General features: G+C 41.7%; 1 protein-coding gene across 1 annotated transcript in view; it reads left to right on the top strand.

The window, feature by feature from the left end:
* The first annotated feature begins 15,142 nt into the window (after nt 1–15,142).
* The window catches only part of PREX2 (phosphatidylinositol-3,4,5-trisphosphate dependent Rac exchange factor 2), a 268,503-nt gene continuing 259,797 nt past the window's right edge, over nt 15,143–23,848 (top strand). Inside the window, exon 1 of the mRNA XM_074987109.1 lies at nt 15,143–15,593. Within this exon, the coding sequence (XP_074843210.1) occupies nt 15,453–15,593 (141 nt within the window). The 5' untranslated portion in view covers nt 15,143–15,452. The remainder of the gene's footprint in view (nt 15,594–23,848) is intronic.

The following is a 23,848-nucleotide window of genomic DNA, read 5'->3' as shown; positions in this document are numbered from 1 at the left end:
GTGTCCTATGTAAAATGTTACTTGTTTTGTGGATTTACCTGTCAATCTTAATGTTTTTGTACTCATTTATGTTGTTACTGACAGCATTTTTTCAATGTTTGCACAGTATCATTTCCACAGACCTGTGTTTTCTGGAAACTAGTGAAACATGTTTGTTGTGGTTTATAATAGCGAAGTAAAATGAAATAAGAAATTGCTTTTGGGTGTTACCAGTAGATTTTGTAACTCTGCCATGAAGCCACTGAGAGCTCCATACCAGTCCTAAGCCTGGATGAAGGAGGAGGGTTGGTCAGATGTGTGTCGATGTGGTGACCGTCAAACAACAATACAAATGAAATCTGATGCCTGTACAACCAAATGTTAAAAGATGCCAGCTCGGACGTCGCCCAGATAAACAAGGTCCGCAATACCAATCGAGCGATCAAGGTTGGGTTGATAAGTTGGCTACCGATAGAAAATTACACCTAACTCATATGCTATCCATTGGAACATGGAACGTCCGAACACTGTGGGCAACTGGAAAATTATAGCTGCTTCAGAAGGAAATGGAGAGATATCGATGTGATATACTTGGACTGGCAGAGATGCATTGGACGGGATCAGGAGAGGTATACGGTCGTGAAGTCATTTGGTCAGGAAACGAAACAAAGCATGAAGCAGGAGTTGGATTCCTTCTTAGCAAAACAGCTAGAAGAACATTATTAGGATACAAACCGGTGAGTGCAAGAATGATGGTCGTGTGATTCGAAGCAAAACTGTTCAACATCTCAGTCATTCAGGTGTATGCACCCACATCGGACAGTACGGAGGAAGAGATTGAGCTATTTTATAAAGACTTGACAAAGATGGTGGAGGAGATACTGAAAAAAGATGTGTTGATCGTCGGAGGAGATTGGAATGCGAAGGTTGGAACAGATAATGAAGGTTGGGAGAGAGTCATGGGAAGGTTTAGATATGGAGAAAGAAACAAACAAGGTGAGAAACTGTTAGAGTTTGCAACAGAGCATGAGATGGTGATTTGCAACATGAGATTCCAACAAAAGAACTATAGGAAGTGGACATGGCGATCGAATGACGGGAAGTCGAAGAACATGATGGATATGATTTTGATAAGAAGAAGATGGATAACATCAGTACAGCAGTGCCAAACTTTCCAAGGAGTGGATATAGACTCAGACCACAGTCTAGTGATAGCAAACATCAAGATAAAACTCAAAAGAAAATGTAAGACACAGTTTAAGAAAAGAAGAGATGTGGTGAGGCTATGTGAAGAAGAAACAGGGAATGCATACAGAACAGCGCTCGAACAGAAGATTAAGAGTATCACCACAGAGAAAGACCTAGATAAGAGAGTCGCAGGGATAGCCAGCGCGATAGAAGAGGCAATTGAGCAGACTGTTCCAGAAGAAGAAGGGATCAATAAGAAGTGGATTATCCAGAAGACACAAGTTGGCTCAAGAGAAAAGAGCGATGGAGATCAGAAGAGATGTTTCTGAGATGGCAGAACAGCAATATAGGATGAAATGCAATGAGGTAAGGAAAGCAGCCAGAAAGGATAAGGAGAAATGGTTATAGAAGCAATGTGAAGATAATGAGAGGTATCACAGGGAATGTAAGACCAGGGAGGTGTAGAAGACAATTAGGAATATTAATAGGAAATGGCAACCGAAGCAGATGACGATCAAAGATGAAAACGAAGAAGTGCTCATGAGCAGGGAGAAGATTGTGCAGCGATGGTCTAGATATTGCACCGATCTATACAAAGCACAGTTGGACCCGAGTGTCTCAGAGGGACTGATTGAAGAATTGAAAGAGATATCTCCCCCAAGCACTGAGAGTGAGATGACATTTCAAAGGAAGAAGCAGAAAAAGCAGTGAAACGACTAAAGAACAACAAGAGCCCTGGAAATGATAAGATCACAGGAGAGATGATCAAATATGGAGGAGAAAGCATGATTCAGGAAATACACAGACTATGTAATATAGCAGGGAAAGAAGGGAAGGCACCTAAGGAATGGACAAGATCCATGCTAGTGACAGACAATACCCAAGAAAGGAAGTACATTGGAATGCATGAACTACAGAAGGATTGCCCTAATGAGTCATCTGGCTAAGGAGCTGATGATGATGCTGACTGAGGGATTAAGATCACAAATAGAAGAACATACAGCAGATGAGCAAGCAGGATTCAGAAAAGGTAGAAGTACCGTACAGCAGATATTGGCACTAAGACTGATAGCGGAGAAAGCTTGACGAAAGAACAAAAACATTTACACTTGCTTTGTCAATTTTCAAAAGGCATTTGACAGTATAGATCAGAAAGTCACTTGGGCAGTGTTGGAGTCATACGGAGTGGATAGCAGACTAATACAGTTGTTGAAAGATATTAAAGGCAGCGGTGAGAACATTGGGGGAGTTGGGAAGTTGGTTTAAAACAAGTAGAGGTACGAGACAAGGAGATCCGATATCGCCAAGTATCTTCATTGCACACCTGGAGAGAGCGATGGACAAGATCAAGGAAGAGGTAGAAGGGATTTGAGGTTCACGGATGATATTGTTATAATTGAGGAAGATGAGGAGAAGCTAGCGAAAATGGTGCGGGTGTTAAACCAAGAAGGGAAGCAGTACGGACTGATTATTAACGTTGATAAAACAAAAACAATGGTATTTGGAGATAAGGAAATAGGAAGGAAGATCAGTGTGGATGGTATTGAACTAGAAAATGTAGAGAAGTTCACATATCTGGGGAGCAACTTAACGTATGATCTAGACTGTAAGAAGGAAATAGCGACTAGAATAGCGAAAGCAAGAGCAAGTTTGAAGGCAATGGATAAGATCTAGAAAAGCAAAGCAATTAGCTTAAGAACAAAGCCGGGCATCTTGAAAACGTGTGTATTCAGCAGCATGTTGTATGGATGTGAGACATGGGTGATAACGAAAGATTCGAAAAGAAGAATATTGACGTTCAAAAGGAGTTGTTCTAGAAAGATTCTGAGAATAGGATGGATGCAGAAGGTCACCAATGAGGAATTACATAGGAAGATACAGCTGAAAGAGAACCTGCTACAGAAAGTTATAAAACGGAGGCTACAAATATTTGGACATATGTGCAGAATGAATGACGAATAAAAAATCAAGACCCTAGTATTCGACATAATGGATGGTTCAAATAGGAAAGGCAGACCCCACAGAGAATGGATAGATGATATAGTAGATTGGTGCGGAGCTAGTCTACAGAAAACTAAGCCACTCCGCACTGGATAGGGAAAGATGGAGGCATCAGACACCAATGGGCACTGAGCCCATGGTTATTGATGATGATGGTGAGGAGTAGATTTTGTGATATTCCGGAGAAGTGAAGATTATTTTTTAAAGTCTTCTGGCTGCAGAAATATCCCCTTTCAATGTTAACCATACATTGTTAACTTGGTGTGCTAGTAGGCAGACTGAAAACATTGTGTCAAAAGAGATGTTAACTTCCGTGGGTATTTCAATATTGTTTACAATCACTTACATGTTAGCTTCTTCACTGCTCTACACTGTATTAAATGTGTACAGTAACCTTATTTGTCCATCATGGATGCACAGTTCTAATATGCTCTGATAGGCTATCTGTTGGATGGCCCTCTATAAGAATATAGATGACCCAAGCAAGCAAATAGTAAAAATTGTTATAGGAAAAAACTGTGACTGCTTTTCATTTTGACTTGGAAGAATTGTTTACAGCAAAAAACAAAACAATTTCAATTCCTTTTTTATTAGGATGATTTAGCTAGGTTGCATCAGGTTGAAGTTACAATTTGTAAACATCGTTCAGCTAATCCATGTATTCTGTGCTGTTTGACAATAGTCAGATCTGGATGGGTCAAACAAAGATTCAGACAAGGTACCTGATTGTACTTTAGTTTAATATTGCTGGTCAGGATTATCTTTGAAAAATCCTACATAGTACAACGCCACATATTGTTCCTATTAATAAATATTTAATTTACTTTAAATACTAAAGAGCCTTTTGTGTTAATATTCTGTAGCACTGAAAGCAAATAGTAATTTTAACTATATTTTTGAATTTTATACATACAAAAAACTCATCTTCCAAAATAAACAAATTATATATTCAACAAGAAGAGTAGCAATGGGTTGGGTTATATTGCTTTAGTATTTATTTTCCTTCAATATACAATAAAATAGAAAAGTATCTTGGGCTTCACTGCTCAAGTGTTCTATTTATTTAAAAACAACCTAAACTGAATGTTTAGATAAAAAGTTTGTTTATGTTTTTGCTCTTTATTATGTATACGCATGGTGATTTGTGCAATTGGATCCATGCAAGCACAGGGGTCTGCCTATCTGTAGTAACTTGCAGGGCTAGGCTCTGCACATGTAAATGCTGAATAACATTGCAAGTGCTCCAGTTTTTCAACTGTGACAAGAATGAGTCAGAATTTGTGATCTGAGATTACTTACCTTTCACTGGATTAATTGTTTCAGCTTTCAAAACTCTTGGTAGTATACATACATTTTTTACATCATCTACATGGTAACAGAAAGGTAGTAGTGTTAGTACCTATTCTAACAAAACAAAACAGCAGTAATGTAACACCTTAAAGATCATTTTGCTAGTCTTTAAAGTGCTACATTACTTCTGTTTTGTTTTATCATCTATATGGGATAACGTATGTTTAAATGATGAGCTTAATTTTTGCAGCTGAAAGACAGTTACTATGTTTGGCCATCTGCCAAACACAGGATAATAGGAAACTAGCATTTAAACCAAGATAATGGTCTACCAAGCATGTACTGAGCACGTGGCTGTTTGCGAACTTCACATACTTTTATGTAATTTTTGTGTCTAATTTAATGCATCTGTATGAAATAGACCAAAATGGGTGAACAGTAATCTCATTGTGTTAATATTCCACTGGTTTATGTATTTCCTTCCAAATATGTGCTGTATATTTGAAGATTGACCATAATAAGTAAAAGAATATGCCCTTCTGTCCACATTTTCTGTGACAAAATTGAGATAATTTCTCACCCCCAACTTTTAAAAGCTTAATTAGATTTGAATATAAGCAAAACACCTCATTCATGCATGTCTAAAATCACATAATGCTAACACAGGTTATGAACTGACTTTAAAAAGTACTTTTTCTTATCTGTTTTTAATGCATTTCCTTTTAATTTTGTTGAGTTTCACCTTCATTCTTATTTTACGAGATGGCATTAGATTGGAATGCCTGACTGCAGTTGTGTCATCCTCGCTGCACTACATCTCCTGCTTTTCTTTTAACTAAACAACCCTAAAATCAGATTCTACAAATACTTGCATGCATGCTTAACTTTAAACACATGAGTAATCCTCTTGGTCTTATATAACTGTTTGCAGAACAGGGACCTTAAGGTTTTCATTCTCTCCTCATATATTGTCATCTTTGCAAACATTTTCTCATGCCCTTCACAGAACCTTTTCTGTTTTTGCTACATCTTTTTTGAGTTAAGGTGACCAAACGTAGAGTGCTTTTTCAAAGGGAGGGTGTGCTTTACCACCAAGATACGCATGTGGATGTGTGGGTGGGTACATTGTGGCCAGTGTTATTTCCTTGTCTATACCTTCCCAGAAAGTCAGTTTGAGTCATGCTGAGACTAAAGGGCATATGTGTTACCAAAAGTGCAGTAAAAGGAGTGCTTTATTTTATTAAAATGGTGAGGTTTGTTAAAATAGAAATAGTGACAAGGAGACTTTGTCAGCTATGGCCAAATGTGTAGTTTGTATCTCTTGTGCGGCCTAGAGCCTTGCAGTTGTCTGTCCTAGAGGAAGACGGCTGACAGCTAGATTTCATTTACACCCTGATTTGACCCTAGGTTTCTGAGGTGTGGCGTGCCCTTACAGAGTGCTTGGCTATCATGGGATCTGGTCCTTTTTTCGTTAAACAAGAGAGAGACAGATGAAGTGCGAGTGGCATTTAGTGAGGGAAACAGCTGTTGAATTCATTAAAATGGCTTTGATAGTCTTCTGAAGTTAAGGAATTCATAAAACCAATTTATAGGATCATAGAAAGAATGATTCTGTGGCGTGCTGGTCTATCTCTGTAGGAATGTCGGGATTACTTACAATAATATGTAAAATAATGGGATTATATTTTTCAAAATTCTTTCCTATGATTTGCCATATTTTTGTTCATATTTTTATTATGTAGTATTTATATTACATGAGAGCCCACAATACCCAACTATGTTGTGGGCCTCATTGGGGTAGGACCTGTAAAAATGGAAGCAATAAATACAGTTCTTACCTTGACATCAGGACTGACAGCCACTGTGGGGCCTGGGGCAAGGTGTGGGGAAGTGGCTCTGCACCTCTGGAAGGTGCAGGGCCTTGGGTGGTAGAGTCAGGGCTGGGTGCACCCCAGACCTTCCAGCTGCGTAGTATGCCCAATGAGGTACTCTGGCACAATTCAAAGTGGGGCTGGGCTCCAGCCACTGCCTAGGCCACAGTAGCGGTGGCTGGGAGCCCTGGTCCCCTTTGAATCACTGGACCCCAAGTTATTTTCCTCCCTGTTGGGCTTGGCACCAAGGGTTGTCTGTTAATCCTTTTTTCTAAGGTTGTATATTGTGAACTTTTATACAAAGTATTCCTTCACATAAGAATCTTTATGGAATATACATGTTTAATATGACTTTTGAGAGTCACAAGCATCTAGGAAGAGGTCTGTCTTCCACGTGATGATACCTATACATAATAAAACACTCTTCTGTGGTATGTAATTATATGTCATGTGAGAGTAACACTGTCAGCTAAGAAGTGATGACTCAGGCAGATTGCCAATGAAGGACAGACAGGACTTTTAACAACAAAATAACCAAAAACTGTACAGACTCTCCAGTAACCTTTTCAGACTTATAGATACTTTTGGACATTTAAATGTGGCTTTTGCCTCTGTGGCTTTGCCAGAGCCTTTCCCTAGCTTGAATAATAGTATTGTTTCTAACAGAAATCATCTCTTGGGTAAATTTTCAACAGAGCCTCAGGCCCAGATCTTATTCAGGCATTGCTGCATTCATTGTTGCAAGGCTGAAGTTGCTGAAAGGACAAAGTCCCATTTTTAAAAGTTACCAGGGCACTAAGGAGGCTAGATCACTTTTGACGCCCTGCTGCCTAGTGGAATCTACAGCCTGAATTAGGCTCCAGGTCCCTGTGTTCAATGCATGGGGAGTCTGGCATCTAAGAACAAGATTCACACGGAGTCCAGCCAGCTCAGAGGACTGCCGAATAAAATAGCCGACAGAAAATGCCCAAGCCCCATCCCCCACTTTGAGACAAATTCTGAATGAAAGGGAGGTTCACTCTGAGGTTCATAGCTATGAATCCTCATAGAATTAGGCACCTAATCTGGTCCTTTTTCATATTCTTCTTATTTCCAGTAGTCCAATGGTTAGAGTACTCAAGAAGTGAGAAATTTGGATTCAAATTCTCATTCTGCCTGAGAGGAGCTGAAACTCAGATCTCCTGCCTCCTAAACAAACACCCTCACTAATGGCCTACAGAGTATTTTGGAAAGGGACTTTCTATCTTCTACTGAAGCTGTTTCACTTTGGATTAAAATAATCACAAGAATAGGGACTGGAACCTGGATGTCCTATAATTGGCTAAGGGCCCTTACCATTGAGCTAGAGAGTCATTTCCACTCTCTGCCTACCATCACTATCTCCTCTGACATGCTGTATAGGGCTATCCCTGAACATGCCTAATGATCAGGTGCTGCGGGCAAGACAGGTGGAAGAATGCTTAGTTTGGGGATACTGTCTGGGTTTAGACATGGGATTGGAGCTGGGCATTGGGATTTAGGAACTTGTGCAAATGCCCACTGTCAGAAATGTAGGGAGGGGCCATGGGGTTTTATCATCAGAAATGTCTATGGGAATTTAAGAGCTTATGGGTTAGGTGGCAGCTGAGCAGAACATTGGAGGATTTAAATTTTGGATTTCAGAGTCTAAAGTGGCAGTTAGGTGCCTAAACCCTTTTGTGGATTGAGTCTGTGAGAATCGAAGACCTAGTGTGCACTTAATAGGTAGACTGGCATAGCTATAGCAGTCACAAAAGGTGAAAAATCGACACCCTGGATGACCTAACCCCCCAGTGTAGATGCACGTAGGTCAATGAAAGACTATTACCATCAGTCTAGCTGTGATTGCTTAGGGAGGCTGAGTTCCTGCTACGACAGAACCCCATGTTCCATTGCTGTTGGAAGCACCTTCACTATGCTACAGTGCCATAGCTTTGCAACTGTAACACCTGTAACATAGGAATGGCTTGAGGTTTATTGAAAGTCAGTGGAACTTAGGCTTTTAGGCCTTATAGGTACAATAGGAGCTTGTGAATGTATCTTCCTGACAGCTGCTGCATATTCACCTGTGCCTCTTTGAGTTAGTTCAAACTGGCTGGCTAGGCTTGATTCTGACCCGTGGCCATGACTATTAGAAGGTGGTTCCTTCACATACTCAGATCTCCTTTTGCAAGTCTCTGAAAGTAAGGAAGCTGCTCTTCTTTCTTTCCCAGCCAAACCAGCTCTGGGCTGATGTACCAAAAGTTGCAAAAAGAAGGGAACAAATGAATAATGCACACTTTAGTGTAAAAAGAAGCAGATATAAGCTGTGGATAGAAAAGGGAATTAAGTAGGGAATAGCAAGGGGGTTCACAGAATCACAGAATCATAGGGCTGGAAGGGACCTCAGGAGGTCATCTAGTCCAGCCCACTGCTTCAAGCAGGATCAACCCTTACTAAGTCATCCAGGACCTTGTCCAGCCGGGACTTAAAAACCTCAAGGGATGGAGAATCCACCACCTCTCTAGGCAACGCATTCCAATGCTTCATACCCGCCTGGTGAAGTAGTTTTTCCTAATATCTAATCTACACCTTTCCCTCTTCAACTTCTGACCATTACTCCTTGTTCTGCCATCTGACACTGCTGAGAACAGTTTCTCACCCTCCTTTTTAGAGCTCCCCTTCGGGAAGTTGAAGGCTGCTATTAAATCACCTCTAAGTCGTCTCTTCTGTAAACTAAACAAGCCCAAATCCCTCATCCTATCCTCATAAGTCTTGTGCTCCAGACCCTTAATCATTTTTGTTGCCCTTCGCTGAACCTGTTCCAGCAAATCCACATCCTTTTTATACGGGGGGGGGGGGGGGCCCAAAACTGGACACAATATTCCAGATGTGGCCTCACCATGCTGAATAAAGAGGAATAACTACTTCTCTAGATCTGCTCGAAATGCTCCTCCTAATGCACCCCAGTATGCCATTAGCTTTCTTGGCTACAAGGGCACACTGTTTACTCATATCCAGCCTTTCATCCACCATAACCCCTAGGTCCCTTTCCATCGTACTGCTGCTGAGCCAGTCGGTCCCCAGCCTGTAACAATGTTTGGGATTCTTCCGCCCCAGGTGCAGGACTCTACACTTCTCTTTATTGAACCGCATCAGATTTCTTTTGGCCCAGTCCTCCAATCTATCCAGGTCCCTCTGGATTCTCTCTCTACCTTCCAACGTATCTACCTCTCCCCCTAGTTTTGTGTCATCTGCAAACTTGTTACAAAGAAGGGATACGGGTGGGACTGAATAATAAGCAGCAGCATGCTGGTTTTTTGTGTCTCTGTCCCCCAAAGCAGATCAAAGAAAGATGTCAGGAAAGAGAGGCAGAGGAAGAGACACCATCCGCCTCCTCCTCCTAGCCTATAGACCACTGGATAATTTTCTGGATTTGGTACAGGTGTAGATATTTCAGAACGTCCAGCTGGTATCAGAGTTAATCTAGCATCTCTATGATGAGCTAAAGGGTGACCTGGAGTAGATAACTGAGGCAGCGGCCAGAATTACTTTTAATTTGTCCAATGGAGAGAACAGAGGTATATGGCAAACCAAAGAATCCAGGGTTTTGTATTACTATTTTAATTGCTCCTTATCAGCATCAGTGCATGTGTCTCCTTTTCCATGGACGAGTGGAGGTAGATCCCACAACAGTAGATCCCACTAGGACAGTAGTAGATCCAACAGGAATTCTATACTGTGTAGTGTAGTTCAGTTACCACCTACTTTGGGGTTTGTGGACAACTCCCATATTTTGGAGTTATTCCAAAAAGTATAATCCGGTGCACTGGACAATGCTCTGTGAACATGTTTGCATGTTGTCTGCAGTGCCAGGAAGATTGTTATAACTGTGGTGACTTTGTATCAGGAATCCTGTCATGACTCCATCTTAATGTGTGCAAGACTACCAGGGCTCATTGAGAGCAGTGTGATCCCAGTAGGTTGGTGAGGTACTGCCAGAGGCACCATACATGTGTCCCATAAACATTTATCTATACAATGGCCTAGTGTCTTAGCAGGGTAAACACTTTACTTTACGGGAGACAGAGCCTTTTCTCTGAATGTGGGCTCATGACACAACTTGTGATGGGGGTAACTAAATGGTAAAAAGGGAAGAAAACAGAAAGTCACTTGTTCTTTTTTCCCTCTGCCTTTTTGCTGGTGGTTTGATGACTGCCTGAGAATATGTCAACCCTAGCTATAGTGAAGACATTAATATAACTTAGTAGCTCACAAGTGTCAGGGAAGAGGGGATACAAGCTTCTCACCCCACCCCAATGGCAATGGGGTAGGGTGGGACATTCTCATGAGTTCCTCTAGTGATCTGTTACCACAGCACGATAAGGGATTTGGAGACATGTGATAACTTTGTTTCTGTTCAGCTGACTAAAGAAGTCTAGCAGCCCCTCCCTGCACATTGGCACTGTCAAGCAAACATTCATTCTTAACAATTATGTTCAGTAATATTCACAATCCTCTCATTACTGGGGCTTTTTGTGTGAAGTGCCTAGAACACCCTGACTGGACTGGGACAGAATTATCTAGGCACTGTGTACAAACAGGTGGTGGAAGTCAGTTCTGCCCCAGTGATCTTGCACTTTAAATAAAAAAGCATCTGAGAAGAATGAGACAAAGCTACCTGCCTAAGCTCACATAGCAGGTTGGGGCAAAACTGGGACCAGAATCCAGGTCTTTTGAGTCTAGGGCTGCCAAGAGTCCTATATTATAAGGGGATCATCCCTTACTTAAATACATTATTGTCTACCCCATCAAGGCTGTCCCTCAGGGGTGCAGGTCCTGGGACAAATCAGCATGTGTAGGCTCCCATAATATTTTTATATAGGTGATAGCTGATGTTGGAAGTGGGCACCAGTGTTGGGAGATGAGGGATGATAGAGAGTCACAGGGTGGCACCTGTACTAGAGGCAGGAGGGCTCCATATGCTGGGGAGTCCCTGAAAGAGAAGGAGTCTGGGGCAGCAGGGCAGAAAGGCAATGGGTGGGATCAGCTGGTACTAGCATGTTCCAGCAGTGCTAGTACCCTGGAAGCCGGTGTGACAGCAGGCAATGCTGTAAGCTGACAGAATGGGGAAGGCTGCGATTGTTGCTGCCACAGCCACTGAGCCCAGGCCCTGTGGTCCTGAGCAAGAAGAATAAATATAGCGTGCGCTTTCCACCAGTGAGTGCAGACCTGGGCTCCGCTGCTGGTGCCAGGTCCGTTAATCCCAGCCCTGCACCAGGACCCCAAGGCCCAGCCTGGCCTCTCTGACACCCCTAATTCCACTACCTCTGGACTGGCCTAGTGCACCCTATGCAACACATGCACACTGAAGTGCAGGGCCTCAAAAAGCTTGGGGCTGGACTGGTAACCCAGATTTGCCATGCCCAAAGAATGGCTCAATATTCCATGTTAAATCTACACACGATACTTTTTATCCCATATTTCAACCAGAGCAACGCACCTGGCTGGCAACTTGACCTAGTGCACAGGGTCACAGTGCCACTCAGATATGGCCTAGCAACACCTCCATCATGCTTAAGCAGCCCCTGGACTTTTGGGTTTCTTCTGTATTTTTGAAATACAGTGTTGGCAACCCTAGCTGAATCACCGTTCCACAAGACTGCACTGCCTCCCACATGGTCCTTGCTCTGCTGCATGTATGATCTGATTGGAGACAAGCTGGGGTAACAAGTAACAGGAGGAAAGGAGAGTGAGGGTTAGGGCAGGAATAATAATGAACTGTTCCATTCTTGGCTCTGTGTACAGCTGGAGGGTCCTGGATCATTCAACCATTTAAAGAAGATCTTTTTAAAAAATTGCTATTAAATTACAAATTCATGAACCCCCTTTACCATTTCCCATTCTCCAAGCAGGTATGACTCCCTTGCTGCCATTTCTTTCTCTCTGGGGCTGGAGGTGAAAGGGGACTCATTAAGCCATTCTTAGGAGAGACGTTCCTACTGCCATAACTGGGATGCAGGGGAAAAGAAAGTCCCATGCTGTTGCTGCCCTGTCTTTCTAGAAACAGGTTGGATCTCCTTACCAATGCTACTTTTAGTGCATGTGTAGGACAAGGATTGAGTCATGGTTACCTTGCGTTGCCTTAATCTGGCTGAAGCCACCAGCAGATATCTGAGGCGAGTGCATAAAAATGGTAACACCAATAGGGCCTGCCTTCCTGGGTCCCTAAACCTGCAGAAGGGTTTGTTGGCACAGCTATATGAATTTATTTTATTAATTGATATTAATTTAATACATTTGAAATAGTGATTGGATTATTTCAAAATCGGTAAACTTCATTGTGGGAGGAATAATGACTTTCGCAGTAACTACTTTGAAATAGGCATTATTAAGACACAGAATAGCGCTATTCTGAAATAAGCCATAATGGGCTCCAATAGAACTATTTCGAAATCTTCTTGCTTCTTGGACTGAGATGTCTATAGATTTATCTCATCTTCTATGACACCGTTGGTGAGTGACTAAACCAATCCTTAAAAGGCAGAGCTGATTACAGATGTCACATAAAAACTCACCAACTACAGATGTTGTACCATTCTTTTAGGATCCTGCGCTTTTCCTGTAGTGCCTGGATACACTGACTCTCAAAGCAATTAAGAGCCAGTGCAGTGGTTTGCTGCCAGGACAATCTGTCCTGGACAAGAATTTTCAGATCATTGGGGATAAGCCATATGACTTAACATTGGCCTCTAAGATGTTTATACAGAGCTTATACTGACCAGCAATAGAGCTCTTTTCATGAGCAAGCTGGGCATAGAAGACCTTCATTGGTATCTGTGGATCATCCATCCTCATAAATGGCCAGTTCAGTGAAACTGTTTGTTCATAAGCATTGCTTCCATTCCCATGACACCAAACAGCTTCAGAACCTCTGTGTTAAAACTTTGTTCCACCAATGCATGTAGGCAATCTTCTGTAGACAGCACATATGGAACTGATCAGGTTTCAGAACATGGTGGCAGTATATTGTTCATGACTCTGAGCCATACAGCAGGATATTCAGGACAATTGAATGATAAACTGCTACCTTGGTATGGAATTTAATAGCATGGTCATTCCATAGGTGTTTGGTCAATTTTCCAAAGGCAGTGCTGGCTTGGCTATTCAAGCAGATATGTCATGATCCACATTTACATTAGAGGACAGTACACTTCTGAGATAGCAGAAATTGTCAACAGCCTTAAGGACTGTACCAGCAGCAGTGATCACAAGAGTGCTGAACTCTTTCCAAATAGGCTGAGGCATAACTTCTGCCTTCTTGAGGCTCACTGTGAGTCCAAAGCGGTAAGCAGTAGTAACAATCGCTGTGCCTTAAATATTGAGTATGTTCTGGTCTGGCTATGGTCTGAAGAAGTGGGTCTGTCCCACAAAAGCTCACCTAATAAATTATTTTGCTTGTCTTTAAAGTGCTGTTTGACTGCTTTTTGTTTTGATAGTGTATAGACTAGCACATCCCTCTCTGTTTCTAAAAGACGGTTGTGCATCCTTCACTGAATGAGCCAACAATGCACACTCATCAGCAAACAAAAGGTCATGGAGAGTTGTATGATCCACTTCAGTTGTATTAACCACTGTGAGCCAGAAGTCTCTGAGGATTGAAAATACTGCTGTCTGTTCAGAACTGAATAGGTATAGTCCAAAGTGCAGTACTTAAAAGTAACTAACAGCATCATTGAAAAGTAGATGTTGAACAGGAGAGGAGCAAGGACACATTCTTGCTTTGTACCATTTGATATTTCAAAAGGTGCTCATGTCTTTCCATTGTTAAGGATGCAATCAAGCATGCCATCATGAAAAGACTAAGCAATGCTGATACGTTTTTCAGGACAGACAATCCTCCCAAGTATTTTCCAGAGCTGACCATGTCAAAACCTTGGTCAAGTCTATGAAAATCAGATAGCGATCCGGATGTTGCTCTCTGTGTTTCTCTTGTATCTGTCTGTCTGTAAATACATCACCAGTGCCTCGATCGGCATGAAATCCACACTGGCTTACAGGAATAATGCCATTCTTGAACACGTAGCAAAAGCCAGTTGTAAAAGATCTTACCAGCTGTAGAGAGCAGAGAGATGCACTGATGGAAATCAAAATGCAGTCGCCTTTCTTCTTGTATGAAATAAGCACTGTGTCTTCTGACATGCTATTTTGAAATAGCTGAGTGCTATTTGAAAATATATTTTTGGCTACGTCTACACTAGCCCCTTCCTTTTGGAAGGGGCACGGTAATGAGTGTGTTGGGAAATGCTAATGAGGTGCAATCTACTGTGTATGTTATAGTATGTTTGCGAGCATAATGTTGAATACAAAATATGAATGGATAAAACATGATTACACACGAGAGTTAGGTATATATTAGCCTGTAAGGGGCAAAACATAAAATATATAGCTATAATACGTATAATAGACCTAATCTGTCTTTACAATTCCCTACCCAGAGGAGGATGCGTGGGTAGAAGAAACCACTTTCAGATTGCCCATTAACAAACAATAAACAGCCTCAATCCAAACAGGCTCGCGAGCCTGGGACAATTTTAAAGCGAATGCTTTTGCTCCCCCCTTGCAGATCTCCAATTAGCCCCAGCCTGGGGCGCCCAGCGCGCGTGTGAAAGAGGCCGTCGCTGGCACGCAAGCTTTCCCAAGGTTGCGCTTCCTCTCCTTTTTCCTGAGATTTGGCGCAGGGGGAAGGGGTCGAAGTCACATGGACACCAAGCGCTTGATTAATGTCCAAGCTGCCTGGGCCGCTGCCGCGGAAGCCTTCCAATCGCTCAGTCCCCCGAGCGCCGGCGGCCGGTAGGGACCGCGCGTTTCCTGCGGGCTGTGCCCCCTGCCTGGCGGGAGCAGAACACGCCTTTGGAGGGCTTGGTTCCGCCGGCCCCCCGGCCCCGTCTTGAGCCGCGGGGGAGCGGGCGAGGCGCGCAAGGACAGCCCCCGCCCCCATGTAGCCGGGTGCTGGGGGGACTTTTCTTGTCCCCGCTGGAGGAAAGAGCGGGGCCGCCTTTCCCAGCGGGAGCCGCCAGGCGCGGAGGAGCCGGAGCTTGGAGGCTTCGCTCCGCGGGGGGAGCCATGACCGAAGAAAGTAAAGGCGAAGGGAAAGCGGAGAGCGGGAAGGAGCTGGACAAGCAGCTGCGCCTCAGGGTGTGCGTGCTGAGCGAGCTGCTGAAGACCGAGCGGGACTATGTGGGCACGTTGGAGTTCCTGGTCTCGGTGAGTGAAACGCCGGGGCTAGTGGTTCCCTCGGTGGCTCATGGGGGCCCAGGGACTTGTCGCGCACGAGCCAGACCCCTTCCCGCCGCCAGGGGGTTGCAGGGCTGGGGCCCACCCCGAGGAAGTGGGCTGGCCGGGGGCAGGGCACCCAAACACAAAGCCGGGAGCAATCGTGAGTGCCTCAGGTTATTGCCCGGCGCTGCTCCTCGGGCTGCGGCTGCTTGGAGGAGACGGAAGCGAAGTGGCTTGTAAAGGACTGGCCCTACGCGAGCCTTTGTAGCCTTCGCGGTAGCCAGCTCGAGGCTCCTCACAGGGTTGTGCTTCTCGAAGAGTGGGTTCAGCTGGGATGCGTGGGGCGTTTCAGTCTCCCTCCCTTATCCAGCGCAGGGCAGCCCTTTTCTTTGCAGTAACCCTGGAAACGTGGGGCTCTGTTGGGGGTAAAAGAAAGAGCAAAGCGGGGCTTCTGATCTGCATTAGCTGTTGAGCATTAAAGCCACATGTGGCGTTCACCCCTTCCCTTAGCCCCATATTATCCCACGTGAGCTAGTCTCTGTGATGTGGTGCTTGGATAGAGAGGGGTGTAACCTCATCCTGTGGCTTAAAATCAGTGTTAGCAACAAGGCTTATTGTAAGGTTCAAGATAGAAAGTTGAAGAAACTTGCCCTCCAATGAAGTTAGTCTCTGGTAGAGCCAAAAAAGTACTATTTCCACGACAGAGTAAGATGAAAGTCATACAATTTCTTCCCTTTCCCATTTGCACCCAATACCAACATCACTTAAAGGACTCTTTGGGATAGACAAATCTCAAGTCATCAGCTTAGTTTTGCAGAGAGTCTTCTGACATTCTTTTCTGTCCTTCCCCATCTCCTCTGAAGAGGCAATCTTCCAAGCAGCAAGCTTCCTGCTTTTTTTTTTTTTTTTTGAGCTCTCTGAACTTTCTGCTTATTATCATGGCAAAGGAAATTCTCAGCATGGCTGTGTCAAGGGGAATAAAAGCACAGGCAGTGGAGTGAAATAAGATCTACAGAGTAACTTCTTTATCCATTTGTTCACATAAAACTATCAGTTGTCCTCTGTATTTGCTTTTATATTTGAGTATTAAAAAAGAGAAACTGGTAGTAAAACTGTATTATATTGTGCATCTATTTGTCAATCATGTTGTGCTTATTGATGTTAATTTTAAAGTGACTTTGTCCAAGATTTGGTTTGCAGACCCAAATTTGATCTATCTCAAAATAAGTATAGTGTTTACATTTTCACAAGTGACCAGTTATGTGGGATAGTGAACCTTTGTGTATCCGACTTGAGATCCCTTACAGGGTTTTGGTTTTCAAAGTGTAGGTTCAAGTATTCCCCTGCCTGAGATGGAACAAGAATTTGATGTTGGGCATTCTCACTTGCAGGAGGGTACCCTAACCATTGGACTATGGGGTGTACTAGGACATGATTCTTGCACTGAATCAGTTCCAGAGTGTATAAATTATTAAAAACCTGTTGGAAGAGGGGGACTGGAACCAGTGTCTCCATACAACTTCAAAAGGAGTGATTGACACAAATCCTAGAATATGCCATAGTATGGTAGTTAGAATACTCTCTGGAGAGGAGAGAGCCACTCCTTCAGATTTCTGCTCCACCTCTGGAAGAGGTGGGAACTGAACGAACCCCAGTCTCCCATATCGTAGGTAAGCGTCCAAACCAGTAGACTAAAAGAAAGGGGAGATTAGCTTCAATTCTCTCCCTCTCTCTCTCATGGTGTGTCTTATACAAATTCAGTTGATACTTCCATAATAACTGGACATTTGACAAGATTTCGCCAAGGTACTTGAACAGTTGCATAATTTTATTCTAGTACTCTCATTGCCATGAATAGGGCTACACACTCATCAAGCAGTGTATGATCTTATAAACCTGACTGAAACAGGGCCTTTATTATTAGAATATTTCATTCTAGCATTTGGCATTGGAATTGGATGACAGTATTAATTTGCTTTAATTAATTAAATTAATTAATTTGTTTTAGGAAAGTTAAATTATGGTAACTAATTTAAGAACACCAATAAAAACAGCTAGCATTACTGTAAATAATTGTTGTTGTCATTACCTAAGGCATTAGAGCATTTTAAAGGGCATTGTGTTTCTATAGCTAAAGAATACTTTGAATTACTTAATGGCGTTGAGTAGTACATCACCAGCCAATTGGTATTCAGAGTTCTCCAACCCTTTGAAGTGCAGGACTTAATTTTGCTAATCATGCCATTTCGTATAGCTCAAGGAATATTTGAGAATCCTGAAGTCCAATGAAAGGGAAGGCTGTATTTAAAATAAAAAAAATCTCTAAACTACACTTGTCCACTAATCCTTACCCTTCTGGAGTGGGGGAAGATTAGTCACTATTAGCTCTAGAGAAAAAAAATAGGAATGATATTTTACGTAATGTCATTGGATGTTTATGGTGATGTTCCTTTTTATTTTGACATTTATGGCTTCATCAGTGTTATGTCAGTCATGAGAGGTCATTTTAGAAAATACAGTAGATACCCTTAATTGTCTGTGTTAGTTTGTATTTGATACACTATGTGAAACAAAAATAGCATCTTGTGTGTGTGTGTGTGTGTGTGTTAACCTATCTAGATAGAACTGAATATATGACTTTTTGGTATGACTTTTCAGGACCCATGTTCCCACAGGCCCCACACAGCTCCTTTTGGAGTCAAGCAGTCTACCTGTTAGGCAGAGGAAAGAGTTGAAAAATGCAAGGTGTTCTCTCTGTGTCAGGTTTAAGGCTCTCTACGTCAGGTTTAAGGTGAAATCTTGGCTGCGTTGTTGTTGATTACAAAATTTCCATTGACTTCTGTGGAGCAGGATTGTACCCTCTGAATTTTCTAGCAATTACCAGTAATGAGGTGCTTGGAAGCTGAAATGAAATTCCCCAAACGGTAGTGCTACATACGGTTCTATAAGCTTTCTGGGACCCTCACACAACAGTTACTTCTGAAATGCTCCTTTACAGTTTGGTACAACCTTCCTTGGAAAAATATTAATCTACTCCAATAATTAGCGACTTCATAATAGTTTGTATCATTACATTTACATATTATAAAAGGTTTTTGAATGAATGGAAGGGAAGGATTTTGGCTGGCTGCATTTTTTTGATAAGAGTATGTGATTTCCTCTTCCTCTCTTAAGATTAAGTCCCTGTGCCTCCCCCTTTACAAATTCTATGGCTGCTGCATCATAAAAAGTCAAAAGGAAGTGCAAACACAATTACCATAGAAAGTCGGCATCTTTTTCTATTCACTTCCAGTTTCTGCTGTTTTTTAACTTGTCTGGGTGTTACAAAGTGAGGGAAAAAATGGAATGTTTTATGCTATTCTTAGACAGGCAAATTAAATATCAAGAGCACCACCTGTGGCCTTTATCAAGGTAAACAATAAGATGTATTAAAAGTGGTTTATTTATTTCCCCATAAAGGAAAACAGTTGAGATATTTTGCAGACTTTATTATCAAGAAAGGTGTTTCCTATCTCAACAAGTTAAGGATCAAGTTTACTCCAGGACTGACAATAACAAAAAAAAAAAAGCACAAATTTAAGAGGGGACTGTCTGTTAAGTCTTTTTCCTTGAATATACATTCTACTCAGTACACATGTCTTCTGTTATTTAATTGAGTGTTCTGTTAGGTCTGTCTTTGCTGTGTATTAATATAATTGCACCTTTGTTTTAATCCATTTTGGAATTAGGAGCACTCTTTTCCTTGAAAAATCCATTATTTGCAAGTCTATCTTCTTTTCTGGAGTATGTTAACATGGAAGGAGGGAATAAACTGACTGAATTTCTTGCCTAATAAAGAAAGAGAAAGTGGGTTTGAAAGGCTCAAACGTCACAGAATTTGTCTTGGTTACAAGATGAACCCTGAAAAAGATACAAAGCAAGAGGACAGGAACAGTTAACTGTAAGCAGTTCATGTTTGGTGCCTTTGGCATTTACACTGAAGTTTCTTGGTTCAGCTCTCTAAATTCTTACACTACACCTGTCACCCTGGTAGTATCTGGACATGATTAGTTGCTTGTAAAAATATCTAGGAATGTATTCTAACTTTTTGCAGATTCATATGCTACACAGTGTGGAGGAAAAATTCAACAATACTCAAGAATATGCAATATTCAGAAAAAAATCCTCAAACATAAATACAAGGAAATTCTTTGTGATACATGAGTGTAGCAAGTGGAACAACAAGGTTATTCTTCTATACAGTCCCATGCTTCTGTAAGAGTTTCATTCCAAAGATCTGTGAATATTTTAAAATGCTTGGGGCTTGTCTACACTAGCTCCCTACTTCAAAGGATGCATGGTAAGTAGGGTGTTGGGAGATTATTAATGAGGTGCTGTGTTCCATATGCAGCACTTCATGAAGATAATTCTCCCCCATGGCAACTTTGAAGTGTTAATTTTGAGGAGTAAAGGGTCTTTGAACTTGCCCAGGCACTTCGAAGTATTGGTGGGTTTGCCGCAGCCGCATGCGAGCCGGCACTTCGAAGTTTAACACTTCGAAGTTGCTGCAGGGGAGAATTAGATTAATAAAGTGCTGCATATGCAGCACACCCCTTCATTAATAATCTCTTGACACTCTACTTACCAACCTCCCTTCGAAGCGGGCATGGTAATCAGGGCCATGGGAGATTTCTAATGAAGTGCTGCGGTGAATATGCAGAACTTCATTAGACTAATTTTACCCCATGGCAACTTTGAAGCGTCAAACGTCGAAGTGCAGGCATGTGTGTAGCTGCAGGCGCTTCCATGTGCCCGTGCTACTTCGAAGTCCCTTTACTCCTCAAAAGTTTGAGAAGTAAAGGGACTTCGAAGTAGCGTGGGCACCTCAAAGTATGCACGGCTGACCTGCAGCTGGGCGTAAGCTGGCACTTCGAAGTTTGACACTTTGAAGTTGCTGCAGGGGAGATTTAGCCGAATGAAGTGCTGCATATGCACCTCAGCACTTCATTAGTAATCTCCCAACACCCTAATTACAATGCCCCTTCGAAGTTGGGGGCTAGTCTACTCACAGCCTTAATAAATTATTCCTCACCAACCTTGCAGGTGGCTAAGTTTAGGTTCCGGCACAGGTTTAAAGATAGAGTTGACAAAAAAAGAGAAGATAGATCAAAAAGAGCTGAGAAATTAACTTCTGGTGTGTGTATTTTGGATGGCAGTCTTAGTTTGGAGAAAAATATTTAAACAGGAATCCTGATGGGTTTGAAGCAGAGATACCTGCAGAGAGCTACAAGAAGCATCCAGTAAGAGATCCACAATGTTGAATGCTGATTTCTTGTCAAGAAGAATGAGGTGAATTGGAAAAGAGAACTTCAGCAGAATTTCATGACAGTTAAAATTTCTGTGACTGAAACCATGATGTAAATGGGTTAAGAAAACTATTGTTTATGGTAAAAAGTGATGGAAACAACAGAAGAAAAGTTACTTGAAAAAGCTTCTGGGAAATTGAATTTCACAGATGGGTCCAGAGTCAGCATCAGAACCAAAGGAGGAATTTAAGAAGATAGTAGGGAGATGGACAAGTTTAAGAGTGGGGGGAAAATGCTAAAGCTAAGCTTAGTTTTACAAGGGTTGTGGTGTGTAATCAGGAGTGTGGGCAAAGAAGCATTACCAAGGAATGTATGGGAAAAGGGAATTGGAGGAAGTCCTCACTCACTCTCTGAAGTGAAGTGTGGGGAGAGTAAAAGGGGGAAAAAGAACAGTTAGGGAGAATGTGGGAGGGGTGGAAGCGTAGGAGAGCTTGTGCTGAATTAGGTAATATTTAGATAAATAGAAAAGGGAAATGTCTTCTACCTGATGGGAAGGCAACTGGAAGGAGAAAGGCAATCTGACTATGTTTAGATGGGTGGAATGGAAAAGGGAGCAATGATGATTAGCACTTGTGGCAACGAGGAAGGGTATAAATTTAACTATAATGATGAGATTTCAAGATTTTGTAGATAGACATGTTCATGGACACGAATCCATTGATTTTTAATGTGCTGAGTTGTGCAGCTGGTGGTTCATAGCTATATGTTGGAAGGTTGATGAAAATGTGAGTTCTGGTATGGATCAGAAGTCTGTAGTTTTAGACATTCTCTTCTACAATCAATTTGTGGGGTGTGAACATGTTATTTCTCTTTATATAAGGATTTTACATTCTCATTTCCTGCTATTTTACATTAAATTTGGTAACCTCTGTAATGCTTAGTTCTGGAGAATTATGTTTAAAATTACAATATATAATCCTTCTTTTGTATAGTATGAAGATTTTCAGTAAGGAAAAATCTTCTGAAATTTACAACATGTACTGATTTTCATTAAGAATGTTTTGAGAATGAATAAGGTTCTGGAGCTGTCATGTTGTTATTGTTATTATTATTAAATGGCATAAATATTCAAGATATTTTAAAAATTGGAATTGGAGGAAGTCTCTCAAATACTCACAATTACTATATATAATTATCTCGAGACCCAAGCTGTAAATGTCCTTCTTAGTAAGATTTTGTTGAATAACAGCAGCAAACAGTATATGATTCTACAGCTGTTGTAGAATTAGTTGGCCATTGTTTGTATTTCAGTTTGTCCTGGAGCATTCTATATCTGCGGTGGAGGTGTGGTAAAGTAGATGAATATGGTATTGCAAACATAACCTTTTATTTTCTTTCAATATTATCCAAGATACATCTATCTTCTCCTTTGAAACTGCTCAACATAACTGTTTATTAAGAATAATATCTGGAAGTTGGTAGTTATAGTGTGTATGAGGGTGTTAATTTCTTCCCATGCTCTGTACCCATAGGAAATAGGAAAAATTTTGTCCATATTAGGATGTTCAGCTATTACAATAGTCAGACTAGCCTGGGACAGGAAGTAGGAAATTTTTCCTGTTTTGCTGTTGTGCAGCCACTGAAGATTTCTTGGGGTCCACATGAGAGGAAGTTCATATTTAATTCAAACATGCTACAAAGAGCAGAGATATTTTCTTTGCTTTCATTGTGTTGAATTGCTGTGATCACTATTGAAAAGCAAATCCCAGAAGGTAATGGATCAGAGCTTCTTTCCTGATTCACAATTCCAACCACCTTAGCTGTGCTTGTTTCAGTAACTACAAGTACCGAATATAATTTAATAAAATTTCAGTAGAGAAAACACAGAATATCCTGTTTATTCAAAGTATATATAATACATAAATATCTCTTGGAGATACTTACTGGATATGTGAATAAATGAAATACAATTATATCTTACTACATGGTTTGCCTGACACTTTGTTATATGCAAAATCCTGACACCTTCAGAAGGCCCAGGAGAAAGAACCCAGGGTTGCTGAGTAGGAAGAGTTCTGCTGCTTGTGGAGGAGGGGAAGGAAGGATGTGCCAGGGGATTCTATTTTTGATGTATACTGCGGACCTGTGCTTTCTCTGGCAGTACTGTTTGTATAGGAAACTTGGAGGAGGGGATGGAAGAAAGCCCATGGATCTGTGAGTTGGGAAGTCTGCTGGTCAAATTTTTCCATAATGTAAGAATCCCAGTTTATGTGGATATTACTGCAGTAGTGGCTACAGTGAAACATTTCTGGTTTTCTATGGGCTACAGAAGGAGAAATATAGGGAGCTCAGCACTCTTGCAAATTACCAATGTGTAAAGCCTATTAATTCATATTTTGTTCCGATGAATTATTAATAACTTACCTGCATAGTTGCTAACTTTCCCTCCAGCTCTGTGTGTGTGTGTGTGTGTGTGTGTGTGTGTGTGTGTGCGCGCGTGCGCACGCACAACCTTCCATCTCTGCTTCAGGCCACCCCAAGCCCTGCCTCCTGCACCTGAATATTCCCAGTCCCTCCTGGAGCTTCCTGAAAACTAATTCACAGTCCGTGTTCAAAGAAATAAAAATTCTAGTTTAACTAATCCATTTAATGTTTTTAGCAGTTTATATCAATGTTCAAGTGAACACTACAATTACATGTTACTTATCCATTTTTTATAAGCGCTGGCAGATCAAGACGTGCTTTCTGGTAAACCATATGCTTTCTAAATCACTCTGCAGAAACCATCAGTGCAAAGGGATTGCTGAGAATTTAGACACAAAAGTCAGGAAATTCAATCCACCTTTTCATCTCTGTTGTACTAGTAAAGATGCTGAAGTTTGCTTTAGATTTGCAACAGTGAATTATCTTATCTAATAATAGATGCTTGTATTTCTTCGTTAATTCTATTCTATTGTG

The sequence above is a fragment of the Carettochelys insculpta genome, chromosome 2 (genome assembly GCF_033958435.1).
Source record: "Carettochelys insculpta isolate YL-2023 chromosome 2, ASM3395843v1, whole genome shotgun sequence".
Taxonomy (NCBI): Eukaryota; Metazoa; Chordata; order Testudines; family Carettochelyidae; genus Carettochelys; species Carettochelys insculpta.
This window is presented reverse-complemented; position numbering and strand designations above follow the sequence as displayed.